Raw genomic sequence first — 13,858 nt, 5'->3', positions numbered from 1 at the left:
CCGGGCGATGGTGGCGCACGCCTTTAATCCCAGCACTTGGGAGGCAGAGGCAGGTGGATCTCTGTGAGTTCGAGACCAGCCTGGTCTACAGAGCTAGTTCCAAGACAGGCTCCAAAGCCACAGAGAAACCCTGTCTCGAAAAACCATAATAATAATAATAATAATAATAATAATAATAATAATAATAATAAACATTAAGAATTTTCTCAATCGAACTGAGTTGTACTGTCGTTCAGAGAGGCTGGTTAAGTGCTGGTGTTGTATGCATGAGACCCTTGGTTTTATCACAAGTACCATAAAACAAACAAATAAAAAAAGAAAAAACAATGGAAACCCCTAAACAAACATCAATAACAAATCCAACACTGCTTTGCCCTAAGAATTTGTTAAATTTAAGTTTCCTAAGTTATTAAATTTTGGCTCCTGCTATCATTGTTTTGTGTTCAATTGTAGGAAAAGTATATTTGCACAGATTTTTATAAAGAATTATTTTTAAAAGCGTTTGGATTTCACGATGGTTTGTGACTTCTAGATGCTAGGCTACTGAAGATCTGGTTCCATCAGATAAAAATGGAGACTATTTCTGTGGGAGGATCTTCTCCATCATGTCAAGGAAAATGAGGGTTTCAGTAAACCAAGTTCACTGACATTTTTAACTAGTAAAACGTATGGTGGAGAAGGCAAGAAACATTCAACACGAATTAATCCTGGACTCAGTGTGGAGAACTGTGCTGGAAGTCAGAGCAGTTCAGCCAAGGTGAACAGGCCTCCAGCCCAAAGGAACTCTGGACAGTTAACCCATGGTGAGAACTCTGGTAGAGAAACTGTACTTTGGGCAAGTGTCCAATGTCTCAAATTCTGAGATTACACGTCCCACCTCGAAAACAGCAAAGTTAGAGTCCTTTATTCACAAATCATTTCTAAAGAAGAGCAACAAAAGCAGAAACACAAAAAAATGTCTCTGGTTCTATTCTTTCTCAAACTCTGGAGTATTTTAAAACTTTTCTTGTAGGTTAATAGTGACTACCTTCCGGTAGCGCGACATTGTCCCTCAGAGACTACAAGCCCCAGTAGGCTGTACACGCGGAGCAGCGGGTACTTTTCCTCAGGACGCCCCTATCCAGATCCCTGGCTGAACGCTGTTGCCGCATAGCCTTCTGGAACTTGTAGTCTACTCCCTTTTCCTGTCCGCGCAGACTCGTGCGGCCCCTGTCTGCCCTTCGGCCCTAACCGAAGCCCAGCCCAGAATTCGACGCTCCCCACCCCCATCAAGCTGCCTTCTCTCTGGAGCCAACCTCCTCCGGTCACGTGGAGAACTCTCACTATGCGATTGGCTGGGGTGTAAAGGGGGCGGGGCCGAAGCCCCTGCGAGGTTCCGTGCCCCTGGTCCAGCCGCTTGTTTGGCTGCTGCCGTCACCTCATGGCGACTCCAGTTGAGGAGGCAGCGCGGGGAAGAGACGGCGGTACTGAGGAGGCTGTTGAGGGCGAACGGGAAGAACGGCCACGCAGTCCCAGGCAGAAGGTCAGTGAAGGGGATGCCTTAGTTGGGGTTGGGTCGCGGGAATGATTGGGTTAGCTTTTTCGGGGTTTACCTCTTCACTTACCCCCCTTTACCTTTAGCCGCGGGACGAACATCCGGCCCCTTTCCCTCAGAGGGGTGACGATAGTTGGGAGCAGGTGCGGGTGTGAGACTAAAATGGATCGGGTGGAAAAGGACTACAGTTGGGAGTTGGAGGCACTCGGCGGTAGGGGATTGAGGGCAGGATAGACCCGGGGCAGGGAGGGCTAAGGGGTGCTAGGCTGGGGCGCTTCAGGTATGACAGCCACGTGCGGCCGGTGCTGCCCCGGGGCGTCAGGTGTTCTCTCAGCCCGTGTGGTCACTGTGCGCTGGGACTCCCTTGCCCGTGGAGGCGGTGGGGTGGGGTGGAGGAGGCTCCCCGGGGTCCAGGATTGCCCTCTCGGCCACCAGCAGGTGCGTAGGGCGCGCTGCGGGGTGCTCCCCGGCCTCAGAGCTGAGGCTGTTGCGCAGTAAGATAACAGCGCGGGAGCTGGGGCTGCGCTTCGCCCCTTCCCCCCATCCCTCCCTCCCCCCAGCTTTCCCCCCCGCCAGTGCGCGGGCGGCTACGCAGGGGACGCTGCGGGGCTCCCAAGACCCACAGCCTGGGCTTGGTCTCTGGGCATCACGGACTTGCCTTGCGTGTGAGGCTGGGGAAAGAGCATCATCGTCTGGTAGCAGTCTCCTCATTCCTGCTACTACCCTCTCTTTCTTTTCTTTCTTTTTAATTTGCTAAGTGGAAACTTGAGTGCCTCCTGGGCTTGGGTTTTGGTCTTTTCTTAATCTAGGAGAAGAGCTGGACCGTTTGTTCCCCCTTGCCTTACTTGACTCGTGTCAAGGAGTTTTCAGTGTCTCCCTGGATACAGGAAAATCGAGATCTCTTTCAGAATGGGAGAATTCCACTTGTTCTGGAGCTCAGTGGGTGGAGTTTTGACAACGATTGCACAACGAATAGGGTACAGGGCTTTCGGGCCCCAGGAACTGAGAACTGGGGTGTATGGTACTGGAAAGGTGGAAATCCCATCCTTTTTCCTTGCAGGAGAACACACCGAAACCGCTCAACTTGTTGGACACCCTGCTTGACCACTGAGGGCTATTTAATATTACTTAATTATGTATTTGACTAATCTTAAAAGCCACTCCTGTATGAAGTTACGAAATAATATTTTTCTAATGCGATTCATGAACTTCAAAAGGGAGAACAAAGGTCTGGTTTACATTTGAGCAATGTCAAGAATTGGCTTTTTGGGGCATGTCCTTTTCTTCCTCACTTTTTTGGTTTTTAAGATGGATTCTCACCCTGTAGCAGGCTGACCCCAATTGACTATGTACCCCAGGCTTGCCTTGGACTTGAGACAATCTTCTTCTCTTGCCTCGGTTTCCTGAGTGCTGAGATTACAGCTGTGAGCCACCACTCTGGCCTTTAGTGCTTTTCTCTCTAAGTTCAAGTATTTTCATGTTATTCTGTCTCTCATAAAAATAGGATCTGCTGCTTGAAGGACTGGAAAAGAAGCTGTGGCCCAACATTTCTTTTGGGATTCAACACTGTCACTTTGGACATTTATTCCCTGAGGGTGGGGAGCCAATCTCAGTGTTTGATTTCATAGGTTCCCCAGGGGAGAGCTCTGATAAAAAGCCACTGCAATTGAGGACATAAGTTCCCTTTTATGCCACTGGAATAAGGACAAAAAGTCATTGAATTAGGAAGTAAGGTTTAATCAACTAGTATTTTCAACTATGAGGATAAGAGGTAATGACTCTTTGAATCCAGAACTCTGGTTAATAGCTGGTATATGAATGGTCTTATATGTCTATTGTCTTATTTTTACTTTGTATTACTTTGCTCATGCTTTTCTGGGAATCTTTCTTTTGGTTTCTATCTGACTATAAAATGGAATAGAAATTAACATTATTTTTGAATTTTCAGTTCAAAATTGAATGAACATCTTGTGTCTGTAAAATTAATTTTTAGTTGCTCACTTATGATCTTCAATTTATTGATTCTAGGTTAGTAACCTGAGAAAAACTCCTTTTTTCTAACTTACCCTCTATACTTTTGTTTTTCAGGAATCAGAAATAATATTACACAAATTCAGTTGTTTTTAAAATACTGGAGGAATTGAAAAACATGACTTGTTATCATTTGGTTATATTATAGGACCTGAAGTGAAGAAAACTGGAGATGGGCTCTGTTGGTTCCTGGTTCAAATCATCTGCCTAGTCACTGATTTTTCTGAGGCAGTGGCTGACCTCCCAAGTACTATACAAGTGGCATTACTACACCCACTTTTAAAAAAGAGACAGAATCTTGCTATGTTCATCTGGGTGGCCTTGAACTCTTGGGCTCACGTGCCTAGTCACTCTTAACCTGCTCAGTTAATTATAGCATGGTTTCATAACTATATTCATTTGAATGGGCTCTTGGGGTGACTTATTCTAAAGGTAACATTGCAGTATATGTCTAGGTGTCATTTAAGGAATTGTCTTAAAACTGCTGGTATTATAGGCACTAACCATTTTGCTATCTTATTTTTTTATGTTTTTTGTTTGTTTGTTTGTTTTTGTTTGTTTGTTTGTTTTTTCGAGACAGGGTTTCTCTGTGGCTTTGGAGCCTGTCCTGGAACTAGCTCTGTAGACCAGGCTGGTCTCGAACTCACAGAGATCCACCTGNGAAGGAAGGAAGGAAAAAAAATTCCTGGCATTCAAGACTGAATTTCGGAATGTAATCTTCTGACCAGACAGCAGTGTTAAACCAACCTTTAATCTGTACTAATGGAGCTAATGTTTTTCAAAACTCGTGGCTTTGGAGCCTGTCCTGGAACTAGCTCTGTAGACCAGGCTGGTCTCGAACTCACAGAGATCCACCTGCCTCTGCCTCCCTGAGTGCTGGGATTAAAGGCCTGCGCCACCATTGCCCGGCTATCTTATTTTTTTTAATACAGGGATTGAGTAGTGGAGATTACAGGCTGTACCCACTGGGACCAACTACAATTTGTTAAAGTTAAATAAAGTTTTAAAATTCTCTTTTTCAGTTATACTAGCCAGATTTCGAGTATTCCAGTAAAAGTATTCCAGTAATTAATATGGGTATGGTGCAGTTTCCTGGTTTTTTGTTTGTTTTGTTACTTTTTTTCTTTTGGTTCCCCCCCTCACCCCCAACAAGGTTTATTTGTAGCTTTGGAGCCTGTCCTGGAATTAGCTCTTGCAGACCAGGCCGACCTCGAACTCACAGAGATCCACCTTTCTCTCCCTCCTGAATGCTGGGATTAAAGGCATGCGCCACCACCACCCGGCTGTTTCTTAGTTTTTTAAAGCCAGAGTTTACTGTATATCCTTTGTTAACCTGGAACTCATTATGTAGCCCATGCTAGCCTCAAATTTACAGTTGTTCTTTTGCCTCAATTTTACTAGGACTGGAATTACAGGTGTTAGCCACTACACCTGGCTTCAAGATATTGTCATTATTGTGTAGAGTTCTGTTATACATCATTGATCTAAGAAACTAGGTATACATTATTAAATATTACAGGCATTTCTTAAAAACAAAGAACTATTAAGTTTACTCATTCCTATTTCATAAAGTTGATCATAAAAAATATCAAGACACTTAAGCGGTTTATAAATTTACAGAAAAATTGAGCAGAAAGTAGAATTCTCCTATTTCATCCCATCCCCTTAATTAGATGTTGCAGCAATGTGGTACAATTTGTTACAATTGTTCAAGCAATATAGATACATTATTACTGACTAAGCCCATAGTTTACATGGTTCAGTGATGTTCTACAATGTATAAATTTTGACAAGTATATAATAACATATGTCCAGAGTAGCCTGTGCTCCACCTAGTCATTCTTCCCAGCTGATTTTTTTTCCTTTTAGTTGGATGATATTTATTTAGGTGTGTGTGTCAGTCATATTATATGTGTGGTGGTCAGAAGACATTTACCACAGGGATGCCTAGGAATCAAACTTGGGTTGGCAGCAAGTGCCTTATCCACTAAACTATTTTGCCAGTTTCTGGTGTGTTGTTTTTGAGATAGTATTTCATTGTGAAGCCCAGGCTGCCCTCAAATATACTGATCCTCTTACCTTAGCCTTCTGAATGCTGAGATTACAGGCATGTGCCACCATGCCATGTCAACTTGTCACTATATGTATGTATTTATTGTGAGACAGGGACTCACTGTGTAGCCTAGAGTGTGCTACCAAACTGGTCATTTAACTGTCTCCATAGTTTCGTCTTTTCTGAATGTTTCAGTGTTTTTGTTTTTAACAAATTTTGCTTTTGGGAATGTTAAAAGATGATTTGGCTTGGGACAAGAGAGATGCTTCAGCCATTACGAGCACAACTGCTCTTGTAGAGGACCAGAGTTTAATTCCTAGCACCCATATCGGGTGGCTTACAACTGCTGGTAACTCCAGTTTCAGGAAACTAATGCCTCGGGCCTCCATGGACACCTGCACATACCCATCCACATACACATAATTAAAAATAAAAATCTTTACAATTTTTAACTATTTTTAGATCTGTAAATCCTTTTAAAGACAAAAAGTATATGATACTTGGATTCACCTTACCAAAACCTTACATTTATGTCCTATCATTTTGATAGCGCGTTTGCAAATACATTAACTCTTCTAGCATCACTCAGATGCTGTAGAGAAGGTTGGGCAGCTATCATTGCTCTCATTTACTGATGACACACTGCTAGGTAAGGTCAGGTGAGTTGCCCAAGGGATAAAGCTAAGTTTGGAACCCAGTGTCCTTTCATCTATACTATGGTAATAAGTAGTATAGTAGTGGGTAAATAGTATAGGTTCTAGAGTCAGGACTCTTGGCTCTCTGCTACTTAATAGCCTTGTAACCCTGGGCACATTTCTCAGGCTACAAGCCTCAGTTGCATCGCCCGGAAAGTGGGAATGCTGCTGTGCACACCATATTAGGATTATTGTGAGGAATGACTTGATGTGACAGTGGGCGTAGTGTAGGGCATATAAAATTTTATATGATTTAGAAGGAATAATATATGGAAGATCAGATTCTCTTGCTTTTAGGGTGCTATTAATTTTCTAATCCACCTTCTAGGCTTTGTATTTTCTTCCCTTCCCAGAATCTCTGTGATAAAGCAATGTGGGTTGGGCATGAGTATATATAGTTCAGGAAGGAATCATTTTTATTAATTTTGATTTTTTTTCTCCATTTGCGAAGTTGAACTTTCACTTTTCTGGCAAAGATATTAATAAGTAAAGTGATCTAGTTACATTATTTTAACTATTGCTAAGGTTTCATTAAAAATATTATTAATTGTATGCATGTGTGTAGGTATGTGCATGAGAATGTTGGGGCTAGTAGAGGGCATTGAATTCCCTGGAGCTGGAGTTATAGGCAGATGTGAGAATCCTGACATGGTGCTGAGATGGGAACACAGATTTTTCTGCAAGAGCAGCAAGTTCTCATAGCTGTTGAACCATTTCTCTGACCCATAAGCTTTCATGTTTTTAATGGGAGACCTATTAAAAAACCTAGGTCTACAGGAGAAGCTACAATGGGAACATATAGATACAGGTAGTACTTCCTTTTAGTAATCTTCACATTTTCATATTATAATGAATGCAATATTCATTTGTGTTTCTTCCCTTTTTTTTTCCCCCTTTGAGACAAGGTCCCACTGTGTATCCCAGCCCAGGTTGCTCTCCAACTTGTGATCCCCCAATCTTAGCTGCCAGAATACTGGGATTGCAGTTGTACACTACCATACCTGACTGGAAGGTAGCTTATATGCCATTTTGTGTATCATTTATTAGCCTTGACTGGAGAAATTTTATGTAGGAAACATAAAATCCACGTGAAATAGAATATATATTTGCTTTTGTATGGTCACCTTTTCCTATTTCTAGGGATAGAACACAGGGTCTTTGCATACTAGTTAAATGCTCTACCACTGGACCCATATCTCTCAGCCCCTTTTGGATTCTTTACAAGGTTCATTAAAATAAATATTTTTCAAGTAGGTAGTACTCAAATTTTATATATATTTTTAATTTTTTTTTTGATTTTTCGAGATGGGTTTCTCTGTTTAGCTCTGGCTGTCCTGGAACTAGCTCTTTTAGACCAGGTTGGCCTCAGACTCACAGAGATCCACCTCCCTCTGCCTCCCGAGTTCTGGGATTAAAGGCTTGCGCCACCACCACCTGTTTTCAAATTTTATATTTAAAAAACCGAATTTTATATTTTTCAGAGAGTTAAATTTCAATGGAAAGAATTTGATCAAAATTTACTGATTTCATATACTATTAGATATATTGAATGTTCATACATTTTAATATCTGAGCTCTGCAAAGTAGGTGGTATCACTTTTTTAAAAAATCTATTTGATATATAATCGTTAATATTAGCAATTCATATTCTCATTTATATTTTGTCTTAACTGAATTTTGTTCAAATATTTTTCCTTTCATTTTATTTTTAAATGTTTATACATTTCATCATTAAAAAATCTTGCAAGTGAAAAAATCAATAACTAAAATGACCAAATCCAAGTGAACTTCTATACAATCAGAATAGGCATTTGGAACAAAAGCTGTGGAGCTTCATGCTAAGTTGTGTACTTATCCACCACCAAAACCAAAAAGCCCCCAACAGAATTAGAACTAGGAAAACAATTAGCTTTATAGTCTCTTTCTTAACTCGTGTCCATTACCTGCATTCAGTCCATCCTTATATTTAGCCTTTCTTGTTTTTTGTTTCTTCATGTACATTTATTTACATATGATTGGCTACATTCTTCATATAAGAGAACATATGTTTTTTTTTTCTTTCTGAGAGTGTGCGAACTTAATGTACTTTTTTTTTTTTTTTTTTTTTGGTTTTTCGAGACAGGGTTTCTCTGTGGCTTTGGAGCCTGTCCTGGAACTAGCTCTGTAGACCAGGCTGGTCTCGAACTCACAGAGATCCACCTGTCTCTGCCTCCCGAGTGCTGGGATTAAAGGCGTGCGCCACCATCGCCCGGCCCTTAATGTACTTTTTAAATTAACTTTTTTTTTCATGATTTCTGTTCTGATATTTGTTTTTCAAAATAAAGTTTCTATATAGCTTTGGCTGTCCTGGAACTTGCTGTGTATACTTGACCTGACCTCTGGCTGACCTTGAACTCAGAGAGACCCATGTGCTTTCTGTAAATTTTTTAACTTCATTTTTCTTTAGAGCTGGGTTGCATTCCATTCTTTTATATATACCAAGTTTTTGTTCCAGTCATCTGTTGTCTTCACTACTAGGTTGATACCAGGTTTTTTGCTATAGTGAATAAAGCAGCAATAAACATGGTGGGTGCAAATAATCTACAAACTGATTTCCACAGTGACGGTATTAATTTTTACCCCACAGCATTTACGATCTACTCACAACTGACCTGGGAGTGGTGGCGTATGCAGAGGCATGCAGATCTCTCAGTTGCAGACCAGCCTGTCTACATAGTGAGTTCCAGGACAGGTAGAGCTGCATAGTGAGACCCTGTCTCAAAAAGTAAAACACAGAAATATACTCACACTTGGATTATACACATACATACATACTTACTTATATATGCACACATATGTGTATATGAGACTATATCTATATATACCTATACACACCCACACACATATGAGACTATATTTTCACGATTCAGTTTATTTCCTAGTTGAAATTCTGTTTCTCCTTGTAACTACTTAAATTTTATTAGGTGTGAGAAAGGTACATGAAATGATCAGTGTTGTACTATGTTGTCGAAATAATTTTTTTTGAGACAGAGTTTCTCTGTGTAGCTTTGGAGCCTGTACTAGAACTTGCTCTGTAGACCAGGCTGGCCTCGAACTCACAGAGATATGTCTTCTTCTGTCTCCTGAGTGCTGGGATTAAAGGTGTGTACCACCACTGCCTGACCCATCAAAATAATTTTTACTAGAATTTATTGGGTTTTTTGTTTGTTTGTTTTGGGACAGGGTTTTTCTGTGTAGCCTTGGTTCTGGAACTCACTGTAGACCAGGCTGGCCTCGAACTCTCAGAGATCTTCCTGCCTCTGGCTCCCAAGTGCCGAGATTAGAGGCATATGCCACCATCTCCCAGCTGAATTTATTGTTTTGAGTGTTGATTTCTATGTTGTGTTTTCAAAAGTTCTACAAAATAACCTTTATTATCCCCTCTGTGATTAATAATTACTTGTAACACTTAAATATTTTCATCTATCTTCTTTATTCATTGAAAAGTCAAAGTAGAATGGTGAAAGATAGGCAGTAGTTTAGAAACACTTTTTCTGACCCCTACCATGGTACCTTCTCCCTTTTGTTGAAACAGGGTCCGACAGTAACCCAGGACAGTAATCCAGGCTATCGGTAAACTCAGTATGTACCCTGGTTGACCTTAATTTTGTGGCACTCCCGCTTTAGCTTCCCAAGTGCTGTGATTATAGGGTTGAGTGTCTACACTCTGTTAACAAGCACATTTCTCTAAGTATTATTTAGACTGAAGTTTAGGCCATGTTAAAAGTGAAAATGTATGTCCAGGCAGTGGTGGCAGACAGGCAGGCAGATCTCTGCGAGTTCAAGGTCAGCCTGGTCTATAGTGCTAGTTCCAGGACAGCCAAGGCTACACAAAAGGAAACCCTGACTCAAAAACAAACAAACAAGAAAGTGAATATATGTTTTTAAAAAACTTATTGTGTGTATATAGTATGTGTGCAAGTAATTTTTGCCATGACATGAATGTGGATATCATAGGACAGACAGTTTGTAGACAAACTCTACTTTTATAAATATTCCAGGGATCTAACTCAAATAGTTAGGCTTTGAGGTAAGTGCCTATACCCACTGGACCATCCCACAAGCCTCACATATGTTTTGTAGAATATATTCTTTATTCAAATAATCTAAAAAAAAGTTATTACTGGGAGGGAGGGTTGAGACAAGGTCTCACTATGTAGGCCAGCCTCAAACTCACAGAGATACACTTGCCTCTGCCTCTTGAGTGCTGGAATTAAAGGTGTGCACCACCATGCCCAGCTTAATTTATTTATTTTCTTACTTATTAAGTATTTTATGTGTACATGTGCCCACTGCCCTCAGAGGCCAGAATTGGGCATCAGACCCCTGTAACTGGATTTAATATTTATGAGCTGCCTTGTGGGTGCTAGGAATCAAATCTGGGTCCTCTGTGAGAGCAACCAGTGCTCTTAAAAAGTTCTGCTGTGGAATAGGAATGTATATTCATTATATGTGATTTTACAACTAATAGAAGGAAGGGATTGTATACTCACACTGTACAGGTAAGGAAATTGAGAATCTGACCTCCTTATGGCCACATAAACAGTAGTGAGTGATATATTTAGAACTTGGGCTTTTTGTGCTCAACAGTCCTTGTTTATATTCCATGTAACTTGGTGGTCTTCCCGACCTATTTTGAGAGAGTCTTATGGAATTCAGGCTAGTATCAACCTTGCTATATAGCAGAAGATGGCCTTATTAAACTCCTGATATTCCTACATTTATCTCCCAGCTGCCAAGATTTCAAGTATTGCCATGCCTGGCTCAAAAAAAAATTGGCTGGAGACACAAATAAAATGCAATAAAATGACACCCCCCCCCAAAAAAAAAAAGAAACTTGCTCTATTTTTAGTTTGGAAAAACAGCTGCTTTTTATTTTATTTTAAAGGAGGATCATTTGAGTCCAGCAATTTGGCAATTTGAGAGCAACCTTTATAAGGTAGCAAGACTGTCAAGAGAGGGCAGAGTGAGAAACTGAAGAAATGTCATTTGTATGATTACAAAGACTGCCTTTTTGTCTTTCCCTTACATTGGTGCTCCTTGGCTCATTCTAAAGAAGCTAGCTAACTATCTTGTTTAAGAGGCTGACGGAAAGACCAATATGGCAGACAACCAAAGAAGGCCTTTAGTCAACAGCTCATAAGGAACTGAGGCCTCAATCCAATAACACATACAGAATTGAACCCCAGCAACAACCATGAGAGTGAACTAGGAAGTGAAGGCTTGAGATAATTTCAACCTATTGGACCTTGTCAAGGACCCCATCAAGCCATACCCAGATTGCCAAACTATGAAAATTGAGATCATAAGTATTTCAAACTACTAAAGTTTTGTGGTGATATGAATGAACACAGAAGTAGACAGCTGGCACAAAATCAGTTCCCTTTCTAAATGAATTTGCTTTAATTTTTTGGCATAATTTATAATATGGTAAATATTATTAGGTATAGCTAATAGCAACAAAAGTTTCTTGGAATTCTCAATCACCTACCGCCTCCTCCCTAGTGCTGGGATTACAGGTATGCTACAGAATGTCTGATTCTTTGTGTTATTTACACTGATATAGTCATCCAGTACCGGAAGTTTGCCTTATTTATTTATTTTTTCTATTTGATTAACCTTGGAGAGCTAGTATGGAATCTACCTAATTTTTTTGGCAAAGTTGTTTGCCACAGTACGCATATGGAGGTCAGAGGACAACTTAGAAGACTTGGTTCTCCCACCACGCGTATTCGAAGGACCATCAAACTCAAGTTGTTAGGCTTGGCAACAAGTGCCTTTACCCGCTGTGCTATGTCACTGATCCTCAAATCTTATTTTGAATAGTGTTGTTCTTTTGTATGGATTGTCATTATTTTTTTAGTCAGTTTTTAAATTGTTTCCATATTTTCAGTGTACAAAACAGTGGTTTGGTTAATAACCTTTTGTATTCAAGTGAGAATGCCTGGATAGTAAATCAAGCAGAATTGCTAGGTGAAAGTGAATATGTATTCAGATGTTAATACAAACCCCAGAACTACTAGTTTAAATCTTTTGATATTATATGATTGGCCTATTTAGGCACATTGGGGTTTCTTGTGTTGTTTTATTTTTTAATCTTTAAAATTTGGTAGGTAACAGCTGGCTAACAGTGCCAACACCTTTAATCCCAGAGGCAAGCAGACCTCTGAGTTTGAGGACATCCTGCTCTACAGAGCATTCCAGGATAGCCTGGGCTACACAGAGAAACCCTGTCTTGCAAAACAAATATTGGTAGGTAAAAGATGATGCATTTTTTTTCTTTTTTGGGGGGATGCGTTTTGAGATAGGGTTTTGATTTCTCTGTGTAGCTCTGACTGCCCTGGAATTCACTTTGTAGACCAAGCTGGTCTTAAACTCTCAGAGATCCACCTGCCTCAGCCTAAATATGTGTACCACCACTGTCCCACTGTTTAGAATTTAAATTGAAAAAAAAAGAATATATTATTACATATGCATGTGGGAATATGGATGCATGTGTGGTGATCAGCAGAGAATTTTTTGGAGTTGGTTCTCTTCTTACCATGGGTTCTAGGGATTGAACTCAGGTTTTTAGGCTTATGCAGCAAGTACTTTTAGCCATTGATAGATCTTGCGGACCTATTGATTGGCATTTTAAAGTTTTCTCTATTTTTGTGTATTTGTGTGTGCGCCTCTGTGAGTTTGTGTGTTGTAGGAACTCTTGGAGGCCAGAAGACATCTGGAACTGGATTAAAGTTAGTTGTGAGCCACCATGTAAGTGCTGGGAACCTCACCCATGTCTTCTGCAAGAACAGCAAGTATTTGGAACCATTGAGCCATCTCTCCAGTCCAACTAACATTTGTATTCATATTTCTTTTATTATGAGTGAGGTTAAAAATATTTTCTCTGTTGGGTATCTTCAGTTCTTTAATTGTGATATATCCACAAACCCTTGAAAATTAGGGCTTCCTGTGGCTTTTGGGTAAGTTTGAATTTTTCTGTTACCATCTAGTGACTTAATTCTACTCACACATACCCACACCTCCTGTTGTTTATGGTTTTCACTTTTTATGTTTCAGTTTTGGTTTACCTGCAGGTGTGAAAGTACCACTTTGCCTTCGTTTCCCCATCCCACTCCCTCCCAATATGGTTTAGGATATGTCCCAAATCATTTGTTTTCTTTGCCAATTTGAAGTGACACCATTTTTAATGTTCGTGTGGTCTACATGTGAAAATAGTGTTATATAATTAGAAATTCTCAAATAAGTATTTCATGACTGAAATAGAAATTGTCACCTGTCATGAGTTTATATTTTGAGACATGAAGAACTTTTTTTTTAAAAAACAGATTTGAGCCGGGCAGTGGTGGCGCACGCCTTTAATCCCAGCACTCGGGGAGGCAGAGGCAGGCGGATCTCTGTGAGTTCGAGACCAGCCTGGTCTACAGCGCTAGTAGTTCCAGGACAGGCTCCAAAGCCACAGAGAAACCCTGTCTCGAAAAACCAAAAAAAAAAAAAAAAAAAAAA

The 13,858-nt window shown here is 40.4% G+C and overlaps 1 protein-coding gene across 2 annotated transcripts in view; it reads left to right on the top strand.

Moving 5' to 3' along the window:
- The first annotated feature begins 1,373 nt into the window (after positions 1 to 1,373).
- Positions 1,374 to 13,858, top strand: part of Txlng (taxilin gamma) — a 55,817-nt gene continuing 43,332 nt past the window's right edge. For both annotated transcript variants that reach the window (XM_050160598.1, XM_050160597.1), the window contains exon 1: positions 1,374 to 1,522. In XM_050160598.1, coding sequence (XP_050016555.1) covers positions 1,421 to 1,522 — 102 coding nt within the window. In that variant the 5' untranslated portion in view covers positions 1,374 to 1,420. The remainder of the gene's footprint in view (positions 1,523 to 13,858) is intronic.

This window comes from Alexandromys fortis, unplaced genomic scaffold, assembly GCF_014885135.2.
Source record: "Alexandromys fortis isolate MF-2015 unplaced genomic scaffold, M_Fortis_MF-2015_v1.1 scaffold_120, whole genome shotgun sequence".
NCBI lineage: Eukaryota > Metazoa > Chordata > Mammalia > Rodentia > Cricetidae > Alexandromys > Alexandromys fortis.
The sequence above is the reverse complement of the archived record's forward strand: the minus strand, read 5'-3'. Positions and strand labels throughout refer to the sequence as shown.